At 38.6% G+C, this 22,168-nt stretch overlaps 1 protein-coding gene across 1 annotated transcript in view; it reads right to left on the reverse strand.

The window, feature by feature from the left end:
- Window positions 1-686: 686 nt before the first annotated feature.
- Window positions 687-22,168, reverse strand: part of LOC129405727 (putative uncharacterized protein DDB_G0290521) — a 40,874-nt gene continuing 19,392 nt past the window's right edge. The window contains exons 2-3 of the mRNA XM_055142923.1: window positions 6,571-7,421; window positions 687-841 (exon numbers count right to left, since the gene is read on the reverse strand). Coding sequence (XP_054998898.1) covers window positions 7,230-7,421 — 192 coding nt within the window. The 3' untranslated portion in view covers window positions 687-841; window positions 6,571-7,229. The remainder of the gene's footprint in view (window positions 842-6,570; window positions 7,422-22,168) is intronic.

A 22,168-nucleotide genomic window follows, 5' to 3' on the forward strand; every position in this document is an offset into this window, starting at 1 on the left:
ACTTCTGTACCTCAAAAAACAACCATAACCAGGATTCAAAGACAGTCTACAGAATCAGAAAGGATATTCACCCAGTACCCTTCTGATAAGGAGTTAATATCAAAGATATACAAGGCAATGGTTGAACTCTACAAGAGAAAAACATCCAATCCCATCAGAAAATAGGGTGATAAAATGAATAGAAACTTTCTCAAAGAAGAAATCCGAATGGCCAAAAAGCACATAAAAATACCCTTCACTAATCACCAAGGAGATTCAGATCAAAACAACAATGAGATATTATCTCACACCACAGAGCCTGGCACGCATCCAAAAGAATAATTGCAACCACTGCTGGCATGGATGTGGGGAGAAAGGGATTCTCCTTCATTGTCGGTGGGAATGCCAATCTCTCCAGCCTTTTTGGAAAACAATATGGACGATTCTCAAAACTAGAAGTTGAGTTCCAATTTGACCCAGCAATATCACTTCTGGAAATATGTCTTGGAGACCCAAAACACACAGCAGAAACGCCATCTGCACTCCTATGTTCATTGTAGCACTATTCACCATAGCCAGAATCTGGAAACAAAACCTGAGTGCCCAAGAAAAGACGAATGGATGAAGAAACCATGGTACACCTATGCATTGAAATACATTTTATTAATTTTTTTACTACATCCCTCCATTCTCTTCTGGCTGGTTGAGTCACATTTGATAGATCCACTGTGAATCTTATGGGCTTTCCTTTATATGTAATTTCTTTCTTAATCTTTCTTTCTTTTGGACAGACACACAAACATATTTTGGCTTTGTTGCAGCAAACATCGATTGCTATGATCATATGACATTCTTCAAGGACCTAGAAAAAAGTCAATAATAAAATTTATTGGAATCAGACCATGAATAGCTGAAGTTGTACTGAAAAGTAAGAAATTTGTTAGCATCCCATTACCTAATTTCACATGTTATAAAGCTATAGTGACTTAAAAATCTGCATGGTAGTTGACTACAAATAGGCTCTCTCAGAAATGGGTCAGAATCAAGTATCCAAGGATTTGTATATTGGTTCATTGTTTCTAGGAGTTTTTTGGCAGACTCTTTAGGAGGATCTTATTTGTATATTATTACATCATCTGTAAATAGTGATGATTTGACTTCTTTTCCAATTTGGGTCCTTTTGACTTGTTTTTCTTGCCTGACTGTTGTAGCCATAAGTTCTAGCACTATATTGAAAAGTGGAGAGCGTGAAAAACCGTGTATGAGATCTCAGAGGAAATGTGTTCAATTTTTCATAATTAAGAATGATATTGCTAAAAAATGGGGCTGGAGTGATAGCACAGTGGGTAGGGCATTTGCCTTGCATGCAGCCAATCCGGGTTCAAATCCCAGCATCCCATATGGTCCCCTGAGCACCACCAGGAGCTATTTCTGAGTGCAGAGACAGGAGTAACCCCTGTGCACTGCCGGGTGTGACCCCCCCCAAAAAAAGAATGATATTGCTGTGGTTTGTTAAAGATGGTCATTATTATCTTGAGTATGGCTACCTTCTCCCTCCATAAATATATAGCAGCTACTCATCATTTTCCACATACCCTGTCTAAAGTAGACAAATGTTCAGAAAGAAAACAAATTGGTAGCTGTGGAGGCTGGGTTTTGGGGTTGAGGATATGGAGAGAAATGAGGAGTGGTGTTACTGGATATGGATTCTTTAGAGAAGGGAGGTTATGTAAATGTTACCTCAAGAAAAATAAAAATTTAAGTACTATAATTCATTAAATGATACTAGCGACTTTATTTATAGTCCAATCAAAAAATGTTATTCAATTCTTGCTTTTGTTATTGCAAAATAATAATAGATTTTAAAGTGTTTTGTTATGGCCTCTATCATACTGGGATTTACTACTAAAATATAAGAATAATCTTTTGAAATTCATTTATTAAGCCAAACAAATATTCCCAAGGGACTCCCTAGAAATCTCTCTAATTCTTAATTTCCCATTCAGTTTTACTATTTTATTTTCTGGTTAAAATTATATTGGATTAGTCATTATTTACTGGACTTATGTTGCTATTATTGTGTTATGAAATATTTTATAAAAAATTTAAAAGGACACATATATTTTCATTTAAACAAATGCCAGTTTGTTACATACTTTGAAATTTTATTTAATAGATAAAACATTTTAAATTCATTTGAGGCCATATTCATATAAAGGTTTAATTAGGCTTCTTGCTAATATTTTAAAATTTTGTTAGGAGAAATTTTATGTGAAGATATAACTCTTTCTGACTCTGCTGGACCGAGGAAGCCCCTGCAGCCACCCACCTCTGTAACTCAGGGCACACCCCTACAGACCCATAATGCTGATGCTGGCTTTTTCAGCTCTGGCCCTTTCCCCCTTACCCCTGCATTGTAACCTGCAAAGGACCAAAGGACCAGCTGCTGTCTGCCTCTTCAGTTCAACACTGCATGGATGCTAATGCATCCATGAGACATTTCCAGAACTGTACGCACTGTTGACCTTGATATTTAACCTCAAATACCTCCATAGTAACCCTCTATGCAAATGAAAATATTAGCTAATCACTTGCACAACCACTGAAATCGCATCTTAGTGACACATAACTTGTTAGAGTAATGGATTATCAGGAGTAGCAACGTTCTGAAAAATATTAAACAGGATGTATCTCAAATGATTGGGAATCTGAACCTCAAGTCACAGTACCCTCAAGCCTTTAAGAACCATGGGGAAGCAAAGGAATTCTCCAGCTCTGGCAGACAGGGACCCTACTCCTGTCATCATCATGCTCAAATAAAGCCTCAAGCTTCATTGATGAGAAACGTAAATTAATGCTCCATGCAATGACCATGGAAATCAAAGTGATCATTGATAGAAAAATTCAACCACCTCAAAGATAAACTGCTCCAGGGTATCAAAGAGTTCATACAAATTTAATTAAAAGGGTTATAAAAGATAATAGAAAGCCACAGCAACAAATTGTAACATGTGAAGGACCATATCAGTAATACTGAAGACAAAATAGTAGACATCACCAATGAAGAAGTGAGAAAAGAAATCAATGGAAGAAATTGTAAGATATGTGAGAATTAACAGCATGGGGAATAATCTTCATTACACTAATAATAGAAATAGAGGGAAAGAAGAAAGGGAATTACAACTGATGGAAGAAATTACAACTGAGAACTTTCTTGACCAGCCGGCACAGATTCAAGGGTTCAATAAGTATCAAACTTTGAGGATAATGCTTGTGATAGGCTTGTGGTAGATGGCTTTGACTATATTGAGAAAGGTCCCTTCTATACCCATTTTGGTGAAAGTTTTCATCATGAATGGGTGCTGGATATTGTCAAATGCTTTCTCTGCATCTATTGATATGATCATATGGTTTTTATATTTTTTTATTGATATGGTGTATTATGTTGATTGACTTCCAAATGGTGAACCATCCTTGTATCCCAGAATGAATCCCACTTGGTCATGGTGTATGATCTTTTTGATGAGTTGTTGGATTCTATTTGCTAATATTTTGTTGAGGATCTTCGCATCCATATTCACCAGAGACATCGGCCTGTAATTTTCTTTTTTTTTGTGTGTGTGTCTCTGTCTGCTTTTAGTATTAGGGTGATATGTGCCTCATAGAAACTGTTTGTGAGTGTTCCTGTTTCCTCGATTTCCTGGAAAAGCTTGAAAAGAACTGGCAATAGGTTTTCTTTAAATGTTTGGAAGAATTCACTAGCAAATCCATCTGGACCGGTACTTTTATTTCTGAGGAGACTTTTGATTATACTATGCAGCTGTTAGAAAAGATGAAGTCATGAAATTTGCATATAGGTAGATCTACATGGAAAGTATGTTAAGTGAAGTGAGTTAGAAAAAGAGGGACAGACATAGAAGGACTGCACTCATTTGTGGAATATGAAGTAACAGAGGGAGACTAACACCCAAGAACAATAGAGATAAGTACCAGGAGGATTACTCCACAGCTTGGAAGCTGGCCTCACGTTCTGGGGGAAAAACCAGCTAGATAGAGAAGGAACCACCAAGCAAAGGGTGCTAGGAGGCCGCACTCGGGATGGGAGATGTAGGTTGAAAATAGACTACAGAATGAACATGATGGCCACTTAATACTGCTATAGCAAACCACAACACCCAAAAGGAGAGAGAGAGCAAAAGGGAATGCCCTGCCACAGAGGCGGGGTGGGGTGGAGGGGATGGGGTGGGGGTGGTGGGAGGGATGCTGGGACCATTGGTGGTGGAGAATGGGCACTGGTGAAGGGATGGGTACTTGATCATTGTATGACTGAAATACAAGCATGAAAGTTTGTAAGTCTGTAACTGTATCTCAAGGTGATTCACTAATAAATTTTTTTAAAAAAGTACTGAACAAAATACTCGCAAACAAAACAATGCCAAGACACATAATAATCAAAATGTTAAAAATTGAAAAACAAAGACAGACTATTCAAAGCAGCAAGAGATAAAATAACACTCAAATACAAGGGAAAAACATGAGAATCGCAACAGAACTTCCATATGATATCTTAGAAGCCAGGAAAGAGTGGAATGTCATATTTAAAGTAGTAAACAAACAAAAAACCATTGAGCACAGGTCAATGCACACTTTAAGTATTTTTCCTTAGGGGAAATAGATCTGTTATTAAAGTCTATCTGTATCGGTTTTTTTTTTTGGATTTCAGTCATACAGTATTTCAACACCCGTCCCTCCATCCAGTGTCCAGTTCCCAGCACCAGTGTCCCCAGGTTCCTTCCCATAACCCCCACCCCCCACTGCCTGCCTCTCTACGGCAGGTGATTTTCTGCTTTTCTTCTCTCTCTCTCTCTCTCTCTCTCTCTCTCTCTCTCTCTCCTTTTAGACATTGTGGTGTGCAATGTTGATACTGAAAAGTTATTAAGAATATCCCTTACCTACTTTTAACCCTCAAATCTTGTCCAGAGTGATCATTCCCTGTCATAGTAGCCTCTTCTCTATCTTACCTACCCTCAGCCCTCCACAGACTTGTAGTTAGTTTCGACCATTGACCAGTCCTTCTAACCCCTATACTTCCTGACCATGGATATTATCCTTCTACTATACATATATATGCATAGATACATATATATTATATTATAAATGAATGCAGTCATTCTTATCTGTCCCTTCTGACTCATTTCACTCATCACGTTACTCTCCATGTCCATTCATTTCAGGCAAATTTTGTGACTTTGTTCTTCCTGACAGTTGCATAGTATTCTCTTATGTAGATTGCACTAAATTTTTAGCAGTATACTTGAGCAATATTATTCTGTAGCATGATCTAATTAAACTCAGGCTTCTTTGCAAAGGTGGTATTTGAAGCCAGTTTGAAGATTTCTCTGATCTTAGAAGCTGCCTGTCACTCTTGGTAACTAACTAGCCTACCTACAATTTTAATTTTTGCTCTCATATAGCTTTCAATTCATATAGCTTTTGTGTTTTACTTTTCTTAATTAAAAGTCTTTTCTTAATTTTTCCCAAAAAAACCTCCACTGTGTTTAGAAGTAAAATAAGTTATCTAATTTTCTAAGAAAAATGAGCCTTTTGTTTGGGACTAAGAGCAGAAATACTCTTCTTTTCTTTCTGACTGACATTTCTATTTTATGGGAGGTGTCCTGATGAAGCGTAATAACTTTGGTCTCCACATGCCTCTTTGTGTGTGGAATTAATTACTTCCATGACAAAGTTGATATTAGGGCAATCAAAACCCAGTATCCTTCTCCCATACCTGCAGTAAATATCTGTCTTATAAAAGAAATCTAAATGGAGTCCAGGAAACCCTTACCTCATAGTTGTACTCATAAGAAACTTTGTCTCTGCAACCTAGAGATGATGACAGATGAGATTAATCTATCTCTCCGTGAGAAACTCTATCCTCTAACCATGGTAGAGGAAAGAGGGAAGCTTATTTCCTTAGTCATAAATTCTGGAGTAGGGGTTCCATTATACTGAGTCAGAGAGAGGGGCAGAAAGTGACACCGATTTCTTTTATACTTACCGATACAGATTTTCTTGAGTGTTTCTTCACATGCTGTACACTTTTAGGAAAAATTTCAGAGACTTTAAGTAATTGAGTTAAAAGTAAACTATTTTTTGATTGTCTCCCAGAAGAGCATACTGCACTGTTTTTGGAATTATCATTCAAGAATTAAGTTCTTGGATTATTTTAAAACCGTTTGTTTCATAGAAATAGTTCCAACATAAAGATACACTTAACTATATGGAATAATAATTTTGCCTAATTCTCACCACAATATTCAAAATGGTCTTAGAGATTTGATACATCTGTCATTAGTTGAGGCTCAACCTCTATAACTGTATATCTGAAGAATATTTTTTTAACTTATTTTTTAATTGAGTCACCGTGAGAACAGTTGCAGGGCTTTTAGGATTGAGCCTCAGTCACACTATGCTCAAACACCCATCCCTTCACCAGTGCACATGTTCCACCACCAATAACCCCAGTATACCCCCCTCCCACTCCCCCTCTGCCTGTGTGGCAGATGATTTTTCACTTTACTCTTTCCTTACTTTGATTACATTCAATTTTCGACAGGAAACTCACTATCATTATTTGGAGGTTTTCCCCCAACAGTCAGACCTGTTGGAATGGCATCATTAGATTGTATGTTTTCTATTGTTGGTAACAAAGAGCATATGATGTTGCACAGTCGCGAAAGTGGCCGCCCAGTTTTGGAATTCTGGCATTAAGTCCAGAGGTATTTCTGCCAGCAGCCGCTGCATTCCGAGATTGGTTTCTGTGGCGCTGGGATCACTGCTGTTCAGGAGCGCAGGAGCTGTTCATGGGTGACCACTCGGGGTCTCATTTGGGCAGGAGGCAGGGCCGGTTCTGCCTCTCCCATTGCAAGATTCGCCATGCATCTCATCCCATCACTGCAAACTCCCACCTCTCTGTCCAACTGGTTCTGAACAATGTCGGTTGCCATGCTGTCCAGGGCGGGAAAGGCCAAGGGACAGAAACCCTTCCCCTCCCGAGGCTGCATGGGGCCGTTTCATAGTTCAGAGTCCAGGAGTATATCTGCCAGCAGCCGCTACATTCTGAGATTGGTTTCTGTGCCTCTGGGATATTGGACGGTCAGGGGTGGCGGAGCCATTCCTGAGCATATTTTATGTATATCAGGAGATGTCCCAGTCCTGCATACCGGAGCCGTGTTAGTGAAAGCTCAGTGTCACGGGGGCTCCATCTGGAGAAGGCGTGCTGGCTGTACCTTTATCGTCTGGCACCCCGGTGTTGTTGGCCCGGTCTGGGGTCCGGAGCATTCTCCGGCTTGCAGTGCCTGCTGGAACGGCCTGGATCCTTCACTGTTGGCTGTGGCAAGATGGCGCCGAGGGGAGGGGGTCGAGGCGTGACTTCTGGCAGCCTGGGCAAATTGGAAACTGGGTTATCCGAAGAATATTGTTGAGGTAATAGATACACCATTAAAAAATAAAATTACAAACCAATATCCTTCATGAACACAGATGCAAAGATCTCTGTGTCAAATATTGTTGAACAAAATGGAAGACTTTCTTCTAAAATCAGGCATTGGAACATGGCATTGGAAGTTTATGCCATAGCAATTAGGTAAGAAGGAGAAATTTTAGGGATTCAAATTGGAAAATGAAAAATCAAAGTACCACTATTTTATCATGACATGATGACACCCACAAATAAGCAAAGAAAACCCAAAATGTGACACCAAAACACTCCTAAAGATTCTGGGAGATGGCTCACAGGGCTGGCGAAAATGCTTTGTATACACAAGGTCAGGATTCAGTCCCCCAAACTGCATGGTTCCCCGAATATTGAGTCAGTACTAGACTTTGAGAACCACGGAGTATTGCCTCCCAAACAGCAAACAGAAGCCTCCTAGAAAGAGTAAACCTATACAAAACTGTGTCAATTAAGAAAATAATACTCAGACATTCATTGTATTTCTGTATGCAAACAACGAAGTTGAAGAAAAAGAATTTTTAAAATACCGTTCGCAAATGCATCAGTAAATCAGTCTTGGGAATCAACTTAATAAAGGACACAAAATACATCTAAATAAAACTATAAATTATCATTCAAAAAAATAGAAGTTATGTAAAAATGAAAACATATTGCTAGTTCATGGGTTGGAAAAAATATTGTTAAAATGACCTCTCCACCCAAGGCACTATAAAACTTTAATGTAATACCTATTGAAAGTCCTATGGCACTCCTTAGGAACATAGAAAAAGTGATACTAAAATATATGTGAAGTAATAAAACTCTCTGGATAGCTAAAGCAATCTAGGGGGAAGAAGAGTTAGGAGCTTTTCTTATCTTAATTTTTATTATATTATAAATCAAAAATGCATGGTGCAGAAGAGCTAGGTGCATGAAGTGAAACAAAAAAGCTTCTTCAACAATTATTGGTAGGAAAACTGTTCACACACACACACAGAAACTGAGCCCTGATTTTGTACTAAACACAAAAGTTAATTCAAAATGGATTAAATAATTGAACTTATATAATCCTTTAAGAAAAACATGCAGAACTCTTCATGATAATCATCTTCAGCGGCATTTGCAACGGTTTAATTACACTAAGAAAACAGAAGACAAAATAAATGGAACTATGTTAAATGAAAAAGTTTCTGCACTGTGAAGACAAAGGTAACTCTAGTAAAAAGACACCCTACTGAGTGGGAGAAAATATTTTCTCACTACACACCTGTCAAAGCGTGAATATACAAGAATTATAAAGCACTCATAAAAATTAACAAATATTATCAATACCATGGTTTGGAAATACCATGAAAAAAATGAAAAAAGCTGAGCAGAGACTTACTTAAAGAAGACATATAGTATATGAAAAAGTGTTCTTCATTACTTAGTATAAAACAATGAGATTTTTACCTCTCTAATGAGATTGGCATAAACCAAAGAAATTATAAATAGCAAGTATTTATAGGGATGTGATTAAAAAAGGAAACTTCATTCACTCTGGTGATAAATTCATCTGGCTCAGCTACTATAAAAAGAACTATGAAGATTTCTCAAAAAAAAAGAACGATTTTTCTAAATGACCAAGCAATTCTACTTCTCACCATCTATGTCAAGAGCACGAAAAACATTAATTTGAAAAGATATTTGCATTACTATGTTCATTGAACTGATATTCACAATAGTCAAGATTCAGAAAAGCTCAAGTGCCCAGAAAATATAGATGAATAAAAACATTGTGGTTTGTTACAATTTGATCAGAGGTGGAGGGTATCATATAAATGAGGGAAGTGAGTCAGAGCGCGGAGGGTAAATATCAAATTATTTCACTCATATATGGAACACAAAGAAACAAATTAATAAAATAAATGATTTGTTCGAGCTGGCACCAGTAACGTCTCTCATTGTGAGACTTACTGTTACTGTGTTTGGCATATCCAATATGCCACGGGTAGCTTGCCAGGCTCTGGCGTGTGGACTCCATACTCTTGGTAGCTTGCCGGGCTCTCTGAGAGGGGCGGAGGAATCAAACATGGGTGGGCCGAGTGAAAGGTGAACGCCCTACCGCTGTGCTATCGCTCCAGCCCAAATAAATGATAGCTAATGATAACAGACCCTGAGAGTCAGCCTGTGGGACTGAGTTTTGTGAGGGAGTAAATAGAGTTGCTCCAGAGACAATTTGGATGGCAGCTGGTACTCTTGTGTAGCAACACCTTATTCCTGAAGATAACTATGAATGGCCTTGCAAATCACTTGTGGCTAATTAAAATAAAACTTAAGGAGATAATAACAATTTGATACTTACAGGAAATATGTTTATTATCTCAGTGCTAAACTGTAGGGTAACGTGTATTCAATATTGAGAAGCCCGTCCTGCAGTTTTGGAAGTTACCATGCTAAGGGTTGAGGAATCCTTTCCTTCTGCCTCCATTTTCCTTTCTGTTATTACAGTAGAAAGACTAGAGGCTAAGCCGAGAGGGTAAGAATCAGGGCCTGGGTGAACCCTGCTTTCTGCCAGGGGCCTAACCCACACATGCTCTGGTGGAAGTGTGGGTTTCTAAGCATAGCTTGAATATCCCCAACTAAGAGTTTCTGTGGGAGAATGGAAGCTAGATCAGGAATAGGACAGCTATATTACTGCACTGACCTTAGCGACTGGTTTGTAGGCACATAAGAAGTGGCTTGAACACTTAAAGCCCCCTACATTTCCCCCAGATGTATGAAACTGTTATTTTTGTTTCTTTTTTAAAAATCTGTTGTTTGAGTCACCGTGATTTACAGAAATGGTAAGATTTCATGCACGCAGCATTCCAACACCATGCCCTCCACCAGTCTCTGCCTCCCTCCACACTGTCTCAGAGTTCTCCACGGAAACGCTATTCATTCTCACCTCACTGTGATGGTAAGCTTAGTTCTGTCGGCCAGTTCTTAGGCTCCATTGCCTCTGAACATTTCTTATTCCCTTACTTTGCTTCTTTATATCCCACATAGGAGAGATTATTTGATCTCTGTCCCAGTTCTGGAATTCATACATCACAATATCCTCCAGTTCCATACAAACAGTGGAAAATTGCATGCTTTTGTCTTTTCTTATAGCTGAGTATTATTACATTGTGTATATGTACCACAATTTCTTTACTAATTTACCTGTTCTTAGTCATTTGGGCTGTTTCCAGATTTTGTGAATAGAGCTGCAGGGAACATAGGAGCACAAATGTTTTTTGCACTTTTTCTTTTTGCATTGTGCTTTTGGTCTCTTGGGCTCTATTTTCAAGAATAGAACTTCTGAGTCCATAGATGCTGAATTTCTAGTTTTTGAGGCATATTCGTATTACCTTCCAAAATGACCGGACCAGTTGGCAATACCAATAGCAGTGAATGAGTGTCTCTATTTCCCACATTCATGCCAATACCAGTTGTTCTTTTTGATAAGTGTCAGGCTCTCTGGTGTGAGGTAGTATCTCATTGTTGTTCTGACTTACATTTCCCTGATTAGGGAAATGCAGTATATAGAATTTTTGTATGGAATATATAGAATATTTTAATATATAAAATGCTGTGTATAAAATATTTTCATATGCCTTCTGGCCATTTGTATCTCTTCTTGGAGGAAATTTCTGTTCATCTCTTCTTCCATTTTTTAAATGAGGCTGGATGATTTTTTTCTTGTGAAATTCTATCTGTGTTATGTATCTTTGACACTAACCTTTTTTTTAATAAGAATTTTATTTTATTGAATCACCATGTGGAAAATTACAATGCTTTCAGGCTTAAGTCTTAGTCATACAATGCTGAAACAATCATCCTTTCACCAGTGCCCATATCCCACCACCAAAAAAAAACCCACAGTACACCTCCCATCCCGCCCACCCCCGCACCCCCACCCCACCTTATAACTGATAAATTTCACTTTACTTTCTATTTACTTTGGTTAAATTCAATATTTCAACACAAACCTCACCATTATTGTTAGGAGTACCCCACTAGAGTCAGACCTGTTGTGAAGAGAAATGAGGCCGCTCGGTTTTGGATTTCTGTACTTTAGCAACTAAGTCCAGGGGGATTTCTTCCGGATATTGGATCATTGCAAGCTTGTAAACCCCATCTGTGGTCGTCATAATATGGCGGTCCCCACGCCCTTCAGCCCCAGAAAGGGACAGGCGAGAGAGAGAAATACCTTTCCCCTCCTGGGCGGGTATGGGGCTGAGGCTTAGTGCTCAGGCTGGAGACATTCTGCAAGTAGCTCCCCATGTCGAAAGTGGTTTAGCTGGGTCTGGATTTATGCTCATGCAGCTGTGGAGCGGCCCCCGGGATCACATCTCGGCAGCAGCAGGAGGGGCCAGTGCCTCCCACCTTCCCAAGAGCACCGTCGCATCCTTTTGCTGCAGTTTTGTCGTAAAATGCCATCTGTGGTCGTCATAATATGACGGTCCCCATGCCCTTCATCCCCGGAAAGGGAGAGGCGAGAGAGAGAAATACCTTTCCCCTCCTGGGCAGGCATGGGGCCGCGGCTTAGTTCTCAGGCTGGAGACATTCTGCAAGTAGCTGCCCATGTCCAAAGTGGTTTAGCTGGGTCTGGATTCACACTCGTGCAGCTGCGGAGGGGCCGCACATGCGTGCGCCCCTGGGATCACATCTCTGCAGTGGCAGGAGGGGCTGACACTAATCTTTTATCAGATGAGTAGTGGGTCAATAACTTCTCCCAGCTCGTCGGCTATTTTTGTATCCTGGTGATTCTTTCCTTTGAGATGCAGAAGCTTAGTTCAGTGTCCCATTTGTTTATCTTGACACCCACTTGCTTTGTTACTACCTTTTCATTCTTAAAAATGCCTCTAGCTTCAGTGTCATGGAGAGTTCTTGCTTATATTTTACTCTATGTCCCTTTTGGATTTGGTGATATTGAGGTCTGTAATTTATTTATTTTTTTTGTAATTTATTTTTATTTGACTTTCATGCATGGGGTTTGAAAAATGTGTCAATTCTTCTTCTTCATTTTTTTTCACATGTGAAAGAGCTGATATTGCACATTACATTGATTTTACTTTGATTTTTGCATTTGTATTACATTACCATACAAATGTATGTTAAACCATCTTTGAAACCCTAAGCTGAAATGTACTTGGTCTTGGTGTATTTATTTTTTATTTTTTATTTGTTTAGAGTCTGGATTGGTATCAGAGTGATGTTTGCCCCATAGAAGCTGGGAAGATTCCTGCTTCCTCAACTTTTTGAAAGAGCCTGAAGAGAACTGGGAGCAAGTCTTCTTTAAAGGTTCTGAAAAACTTACTAGTAAACCCATCACGACCTGGCATTTTAATTTCAGGGAGAATTTTTATTACAATTATTATTTTTCTTTGATAGTTATTAGTCTGATCAGATCTCTACTTCTTGGTTCAACTATAGAAGGTTATCCATGTCCAAAAGTCTATACATTTCCTCTACATTCCTTAGTTTCGTTGCATAAAGATTTTTGATGTAAACCCTTAAAATCCTTTGAATTTCTGTAGTACATGTTGTTATGTCTCCTGCTTCACTTCTGAATCAGTTTATTTGGAATTTTTCTTCCTCCCTCCCTTTCTCCCTCCTTTTCTTCTTCCTCCCTCTCTCCCTCCATTCCTCTTCCTTCCTTCCTTCCTCTCTCTTTCTTTCTTTGTGAATATTGATAATGGTATTCCAATCTTATTATTTTTCAAGAATAAGCACTTGTTTTTGCTGATCTTTAACTCCAGGTGATGCTTGGCAGGCCATATGGGATATTGAGGTTTGAACCTGGGTCTGCCATGTTCAAGGCAAATGCCCTATCCGTTGTGCTATAAGTCTGATGGCCTCTCCTCTCCAATTTTCTTTATTACCCACTGGTTATACAGAAGAGAATAATTTCATTTCCAAGTATTAGAACATTTTCCTCATTTCTTTTTGTGATTTAATTCTATTGCCTATGCATTATGGTCAGAGAGGGCTATTGATATAATTTTGATCTTTTTGATTTTTGGATAAATGTTTTGTAACCCCATATGTGGTATCTCAGAGAAAGTTCCATATGCACAGGAGAAAATTATGTATTCAACTGTTGGGGCATAAAGGGCGCTATTAATGTCTTACAATACTGCCTCTTCATTTCTTCCTTCAAGTTAGTGTTTCTTTGTGGAGATTTAGTCTAGTTGATCTATCCAGCACTGATGAGTCAGTGTTGAGGAATCTACTATTGTGACGTTGTCAAAATCTTCCTCCAGGTATATTAGCTTTTGTTTTATGTATTTTGATGATCTTTCATTTTAAAGATCTCTCATTAGGTGCATATGTGGTTAAGAGTATGATTTTTTGTGTATATTCCCTTTGATCATTAAGAAATGACCATTTCTAGTTCCTTATAAATGTATTGTTTTGTTTTGAGTTTTGTTTCATGGCCTAGCAATTCTTGAGGGTTACTACCGGGTCTGCACTCAAAAACTATTCCTGGCAGTGCTTCAGGGATCATATGGAATACTGAGGATTGAACCTGTGTCAGCCACTTAGCTGTGCTATCGATCCAGCCCCCATCTAGTTTCTTAGTTTTGTATGAAGGTTTCATAAGGACTTTCAACGTTATTTAAGGTTCTATGACTTCTTACTTCCACAACTACCTTTGAGAGTTTTTGTGGGTGTACTTGATTGGAGCTAGGATTGCTCTAAGATTAGCAAAATGTGGTTGGGGACAGCAAAGTTATTCCAGAGTGTGTGAACCTACTGGTAGAATCCAGCTTTGTGAGATATGAGGGAAGGAAATATCACACACACGTTAGTAGGTACATGCTTCTGGGATACCCGAAAGACATCGTGTTCTGTGGGGGAGGATTAGAGGGGGAAAGAGCCTTAGCCATGCTTCAGTGGTGTTCTTCAGCTTAGTGTAATCGTGGCATGGAGGAAGATCTCTGGATCCTGTCTATCAGCTTTTCTTTCCCAAGGGCTATGTGGAAAATTGCTCAGAAGAGGATGGTAAAACTGTTTGTGACCTTAGAAGAAATGCAACATTCTGCACTTCAAAAATAACAGTGACCAAAATACAAAGACAGTCTACAGAGTGGGAAAGGATATTTGCCCAATACCCATCTGAAAAGGGGTTGATATCAAGGATATACAAGCCACTGGTTGAGCTCCACAAAAAGAAAACATCCAACCCCATCAAAATTGGAGTGATGAAATGAACAGAAACTTTCTCAAAAAAGAAATCCGAATGTCCAAAAGACACCCAAAAGGAGAGAGAACAAAAGGGAATGCCCTGCCACAGAGGCAGGGTGGGGTGGTAGGGGTTGGGTTGGGGGTGGTGGGAGGGATGCTGGGAACATTGGTATAGGAGAATGGGCACTGGTGGAGGGATGTAAACAATCACTGTATGACTGAAATGCAAACATGAAAGTTCATAAGTTTGTAACTGTACCTCCTGGTGATTAACTAATAAAAAACATTTTTAAAAAAGTTTATTTTGTCTGATGTGAGTATAACATACGATGTCCGCTATTTCTGAAGTTTTGGTCTGGAACATCTTGTATTTCACTTTCAGTCTATGTTTATTTATAGGTGCTGTGAGAATTTTGCATGCCTAATTTAGATGACTTCTCCTTTTTTACCCATCTAGCCACCCTGTGTCTTGATTGGTGAGTTCAGAATATTCACAAGTACTGATGTTGATAGATGATGCTTTTATATTTCTGTTGTTTCTTTTTCCATTTGCTTCTACCTTCCTTAAGATTTGGATAGTTTTCCTGATGATTAAATCTCCTAATTCTTTTTTTTCTAAATATCTTACTATCTTTGTTTCAGATTTTTGTTTTGTGGTTACCAGGAAAAGTATGTAAGTCTCTCAAAAATAATCTTTTTGCACTAACACTGATTGACTAAACAGATTCTGCCCTTTATTAATGCTAATTGTTGTTTTGTTTTTGACTCATTTTATTCTTGTTTATGTATCAGATTCTATATTTTTACTTATCACCAAGATACAGATTTAATTCTCTTTTGCTTTTAAAAATCCGATAAAAAGGTGGTTTTCAGCATTTATTTAAGTGCATGTGTGGTGGTAGTAAACTCTATCAGTTCTTATTTGGAAAAGCAGTTTTTCTCCTTTATAATTTGATAAATACTTGGAGGAGATAGTATTTTTGGCTGTAAGTCTCCACTATTTAGAACAATGAATAGGGATTCATTATTTCCTAGGGTTTCTGTTGAAAAGCTTAATGATTTGTGGTGTCTCTCTATGTTGCTTTATTTTCCCCTAGTAGTCTTTAATATTTTTTCTTTATTTTTGACTTTTTTAAACTTAGCAATGATACATCTTGGTGTATATTTTTACATTTAGAAATTTGTATGTCTATCAGCTTTTCAGAATTTTGTTTAATTCTTTGGATTAGGAAATTGGTAACTATTATTTCTTTAACTAAGCATTCTTTCCTTTTTTCCCTTCACCTTCCAATTTTCGTATTGTTCTAATATTACCTCTTCTGATGGGATCTGATAATTCTTCCAGGGAGTTTTCATTATTCTTAACCTTTTTTAATTTAATTTTTTTGGGGGGATGGTATGGCCGTAGACAGTGCTACAGTGCTACAGATTTTTATTTTTAATTGAACCACAGTGAAATACAGGCACAAAGTTTTTCATGTTTGAGATTCAGACACACAATGATAAAACACCCAGTGCAAACTTTCCACCACCAATGTTCCCATTATCCCCGCCCCCTACCCCCTTGACGCCCTCCCTAGCCCCAGACTGCCATCTTAAGAGGCACCTATTAAGTTTGGTGATTGAAGTTTGGGTCCTGTGACTTCAGTGCTGTTGGTTTGGACATTCATCTCTATCAATCCTTAACACCACGGATGTACATGAATCCCCTTGACCCTCGTTCCATTGCATCTCATCTATCTCTTCTCCCCTTCCCCTTCACTCTAATTCTTTCCTTGTCCTTCCTATACTCAGGGGTCAAGGGTGATCTAGGCAGCCCCCATTTAAACCATTACATTCCCTCATCTGGTTACTCTAAAAATAAATGACACCATTCTGTGTTTGTCCTTCTTTTGGCTTACTTCATTTAACACGGTATCTTCCAGTTCCATACATGTTGAACCAAATTACATTTAATCATTCCTTACAACTGCATAGTATTCCATTGTGTGGGTATATATATATACATATATATAGTATATATACATATAATATATATATATACCACATCATCCTGATCCACTGACATGTTGAGCATTTGGACTGATTCTAAATCTTAGCTATTGCGTTGAGTGCTGCAATAAATAATGCTGTGTAGATGTTATTTTGAATAAATGTTTTTCTGTCCTGGGGGTAGATACTCAAAAGTAAAATTGACGGACTGGTTGATAGTTCAATTCTGAGTTTAATGAGAACCCTTCATGCTGTTTTCCAAAGAGGTTGAACCAAATACCATCAGTGGATGAGATTTCTTTTCTCACAGTTGTTTACATTATTTTTGATATGTGCCATTCTCACTAGTATGAGATGTTATCTAATTGTAATTTTGATTTTGGATTTAATAATAAGAGATGGTGAACATTTTTTCATGAGTCTGTTGGCCACTTATTATTCTTCCTCACAGAAGTCCCTGTTATTTTCCTCTCCCCATTTTTGATGGGGCTTTTGTATTATTTGTTGCTGATCTTTGTGAGAACATTTATATCCAGAATATCAACACTTCTTCTGATATGTTGACCAAAAAAAATTTCTTTCATTTAGTTATCCATCTTATAGTTTTATCTTATATTTCTTTTGTCAGGCAGAAACTAAGCTGATTTATTTATTTGATTCAAATTAATTTTTTTATTTTGTTGCCTATTCCAGTGTCATTGTATCATTGAAGACAACTCTGAGATCCAGAACTTAAAATGTTCTGCCTATATTTTCCTCAAAATATTTTACAGTTTTGGTCTGATCTCAAGATCTTTGATTCACTTTGAATTGACTTTTGCATAAGGTAGGAGCTACTGATCCAGTTTTATTTTTTTTAATACATCGTTATCTACTTTGCCAGCACCATTTTATGTTCTCAGCAGCTTTATCAAAAATTAGCTGACTATTTAAATTTATTTTTTGTTTTTTAAAATTTTTATTGAATCACCATGAGATAGTTGCAAGCTTTCATGTTTGGATTACAATCACACAATAGTCAAACACCCATCCCTCCATCAGTGAACATTCCCCACCACCAATATCCCCCCTTTCCCACCTCCCACCCCTGGCTCCATGGCAGAAAGTATTCCCCATACTCTCTCTCTCCTTTTGGGCATTCTGGTTTGCAATACAGAGGTCATCATGTTTGGTCCATTATCTACTTTCAGCATGCATCTCCCATCCCGACCGATTCCTCCAGCCATCATTTTCTTAGTGATCCCTTCTCTATTCCAGCTGCCTTCTCCCCTCTGCTCATGTGGCAGGCTTCCAGCTATCGATCAGTCTTTCTGGCCCTTGTATCTATTGTCCTTGGGTGTCAATTAGCTGACTTTTTTGAATATTTCTATTGCTTTGAACTCCTTGGTGAAAATTCACCCTTTTCTTTTCTTTTTTTTTTTTTTTTGCTTTTTGGGCCACACCCAGCAATGCTCAGGGGTTACTCCTGGCTTTGCACTCAGGAACTACTCCTGGCGGTGCTTGGGGGACCATATGGGATGCCGGGGATCGAACCCGGGTCGGCCGCGTGCAAGGCAAACGCCCTACCCGCTGTGCTATCGCTCCGGCCCCACCCTTTTCTTTTAATTAATGTTTTATTCTGTGCTAGCATGCACTCAGGTAATTAATTAATTAATTTTTAAAATAGTTACTTTAACTTCATGTTTGTTAGCCTTCCCATTTCTGACATTGATGTTAATTTCTGAAAAGAGTTATTTATTATTGTATCACTGAATTTAACTTTTTGGGACACTTATTTGCTTTCTTACAAGGATACACTATAGTGACTAGCATGAAGAAGGTATGTTTCTCAGAAGTTCAGGTGGAAAGAGAGGGGTTAATCAATCTTGGATTTTCTTCTATCATTGCTATATTAAAGACCAACCTTGAATATGAAATCCTTTGCTATCACTCTCCTCCTATTACCAGATTCATTGTCTTAAAAGATCTTTAAGACCTTTCAGCTTACTAGACCTTTCTAAGCCCTGGACTTGTCAATTGTCTTGTGTTTACTGCCAAGTGTCTACTACCTTGGATTGGAAACACTCATGATAGACTTGCCAGGATTTCCAATAAATCAGAGTGGGGTCTCTCCCAAGCTTTGCCACATCTCTATCTGCAGGCTGAGCTACACAGTGGATTTTTATAGTTTAGGCACGTATGATTGCAGATACTTATCAGTGATGGCTTCAGGGAAGAAGGTTTCAGCTTTGCTTCAGCTTCAGAAATGCATTTCTTTCCTAGGATACTAAAGTTAAAATAATACCTTTCTACACCACATAAATGTGCACGATAAAGAACCAACAGACAAGGTTATCTTTTTGCCTAATTTAACATTTTAAAAATATGTTATTTATCCCAAATTACACAACACAAATTGCTGATCATATGATCTACAAAAGCACCTCCATGCTGGAATTGTTTTAAATTTTTCTATTTTATTTTCATAAAGTTCCTTACAATAATTGATTACATTCAATATTTTAATACCAATCCCACCACCATTACACCTTCCCACCACCACTATTTCAAATATTCCCACCACCACTCAAGCCTGCCCCTTTGGCAGATGTTAAATAATTCACTTTGTATCACTTGTTAATGCGACCATGAGCTCCTAGAATTCCAAAATTTTAAATAATTGGAGTCCAGAGACATCTCTGCAGTGAGCTGCTCTCTTCCGAGATTCTTTTTTTATTTTCTGCATCATGACCATGAATGCGCTTAAACAGCGCCTGGAGGCAGTTGGTGGGTGTGACTGGCAGGAACCAGGAGGGTGGGAGGTGGGGATGGGCTGCCCATTCCCGACTCCATGTGGCCTGGAGCTTTCGGTCACTGGTTCCACTCGCCTGGGTTTTTCAGCAGATTCATTCTCATGTGTGGGTGTTCAGGTCAAGCCTATAAGATATGCCTTGAGTATGGCGGCACGGGTTCATTTGGGGCAGGCAAAGGGACAATGCCTGCTCCCCTCTGAGGCTGAGGCGCTCTGGTGAAATCAGCGTGGGGCAAGGTTCAGAGACATCTCTGCAGTGTGCAGCTCTCTTCCAAGATTCTGCTGGAATTTTTTGTTGTTGCTTGGAAACTATGACTTTATTCATTTATTTACTTTGCCATTTTGGTATCCTCTCTCTTTATCAAATCACCATGAGCTACAGTTACAAAACTTTCATGTTTGAGTTTCAGTTATACAATGATCGAACACCTATCCCTACACCTGTGCACATTCTCCACCACCAATGTCCCCAGTATCCCCCCCCCATTGTACCCCTCCCCTTTCCTCTATGGCAGACAATTTCCCTTACTCTCTCTTTATTTTTGGGCATTATGGTTTGCAATACAGATAGTGAGAGGCCATCATGTTTGGTCCTTTATCTTCTTTCAACACTCATCTCCTATCCCAAGCAATCCCTCCAACCATCATTGACTTAGTGATCCCTTCTCTATTCCAGCTGCCTTCTATCCCAGTTCTTAAGACAGTGACCTGCATACAAAGACAGCCCACAAAATGGGAAAAGATATTCACTCAATGCCCATCTGATAAGGGGTTAATATCAAGGATACACAAGGCACTGGTTAAAGTCTACAAGAAGAAAACATCCAATCCCATCAAAACTTGGAGCAATGAAATGAACAGAAACTTTTTCAAAGAAGAAATTCAAATGGCCAAAAGGGACATAAAAATGCTCTACATAACTAATCATCAGGGAGATGCAGATCAAACAACAATGAGATATCATTTCACATCAAGAGACTGGCACACATCCAAAAGAACAAAAGCAACACTGGTGTTGGCGTGGATGTGGGGACTTTTCCTTGTTGCTGATGGGAATTCAGATTGGTCGAGCCTTTTTGGAAAACAATATGGAACTGTTTTAACTGGTTTACTTGTGTATTCTCTTAGTTATGTACAAATTTGTGTTTTTTAATTCTTTCTATGATTAAATGAGGAAGTAAATTTTACTGGCTATACAAGCGAAAAAGCTACAGATTTGCTAACTGAAAATAAAATTAATGCTGTTTTGCAACTAATTAGGAGTTCCATTTTATTTATAATAACTTTTTTATGAATCAAGATAGTTTTAATTGAAAATTATTTAGAAAGATTGAGGGGGGAGAGAAGGAGAAGTGTGTGTTCAGGAAAGAGCACTGTTTTCTTCCAGAGTGGAAATAGGCAAGCAAATAAACAGGTAAGGCAGCGAGATATGTGTTCAAGGAAAACACAGGCTTGAAGAGCAAGTCTCTCGTTACTTCCTTGTGGAACTCATATCTTTGTTCATTCTCTCATAATCAAATGGTACCCTAGAAACACCAGCCCCGAATCCAGATGATAGGCATTTGTTCCACCACATACCGAGTGTGGCCATATTTCTCTTCATGAGGGCTCTAGCATGAGTGCACTCCTTCCTTGCATAGTCCTACCTGTATTTAATATTCCTTTACACATAATGTCATTTCATTTCCCTCATGCAGAATCCGTTTCAATGTAATTCGAGGGAACGTTATGCCCGGGGACTCTCAAGTCACTGAGATTCCCAAGACACCCCAATGGCAAGATGTCTCCAGAATTCCAGCTATTGTATTTGGCTTCCCAAGCCTCCCAACACAGCCCTTCACATCTCTGCCTCTAATGGGTGAATGTCTTTTAAGTATTCTGCTTTAGTGGGAGCAAGAAAGGCCTGAAATAGGGTTAACAAATTTCCTACAAGTAGTCTGGGAATTCATGTGGCCATCCAAAAATCCTACTTTGCAAGACAGTCATGTGGCCCCAGGCCCCTGCCAGTGACTCAGTCCCACTAAAGTTCATAGAAATGAATTCTGAAGCAAGCTGCATTCAACAGCACAAAGACACAAAGATGTGTGTGGAGCTTAAGTCATTCCGTGAGAGAAGGAGAGGGCCCTGTGAAGGAGTGAAAGCGGGCCTTATAAATAGGTATACACCAATCTGATGTTATTCCAAGTATGTTAAAGGAAAAGGTATTTGTTTCTAAATTTAGTCACACATTAAAATGACCCGGGTCATGTCATTAATATGTATATTCAAAGGTTATAACTGAATCTTACTGGCCCTACTTCTCTAGAATAGAGTCAACGATTTTCATTTTACCTCAGCAAAGAGAGTACAAACTTTCGAGTGTATTTGTCACCAATTCATGACTAGTAACTAGTAATTCAGGGAGCGTAACTACTCTTCCTTATGCCTGAAATTCCATAATTAGAGATTTTTCCAAGTCATATTATATTTTGAAAGGAATTCTCATAAACTGTTGTTGGAAATATCATCTGGTTTAGCCTCTATGAAAAACAGCATAAAGACTTGTCAAAAAGTTCAGAACTTTCAATATCACCCTCCAATTCCACTTTGGGGATCTACCCTAAGGGCCCACACTATTTCACAAAGACAGTTGTACTCCTATGGTTATTGTATGGTTATGTGTGTGTGTGTATGTGTGTGTGTGTGTGTGTGTGTGTATGTATTTCTAAACCCAC

Source organism: Sorex araneus, chromosome 6 (genome assembly GCF_027595985.1).
Source record: "Sorex araneus isolate mSorAra2 chromosome 6, mSorAra2.pri, whole genome shotgun sequence".
NCBI classification, from domain to species: Eukaryota; Metazoa; Chordata; class Mammalia; order Eulipotyphla; family Soricidae; genus Sorex; species Sorex araneus.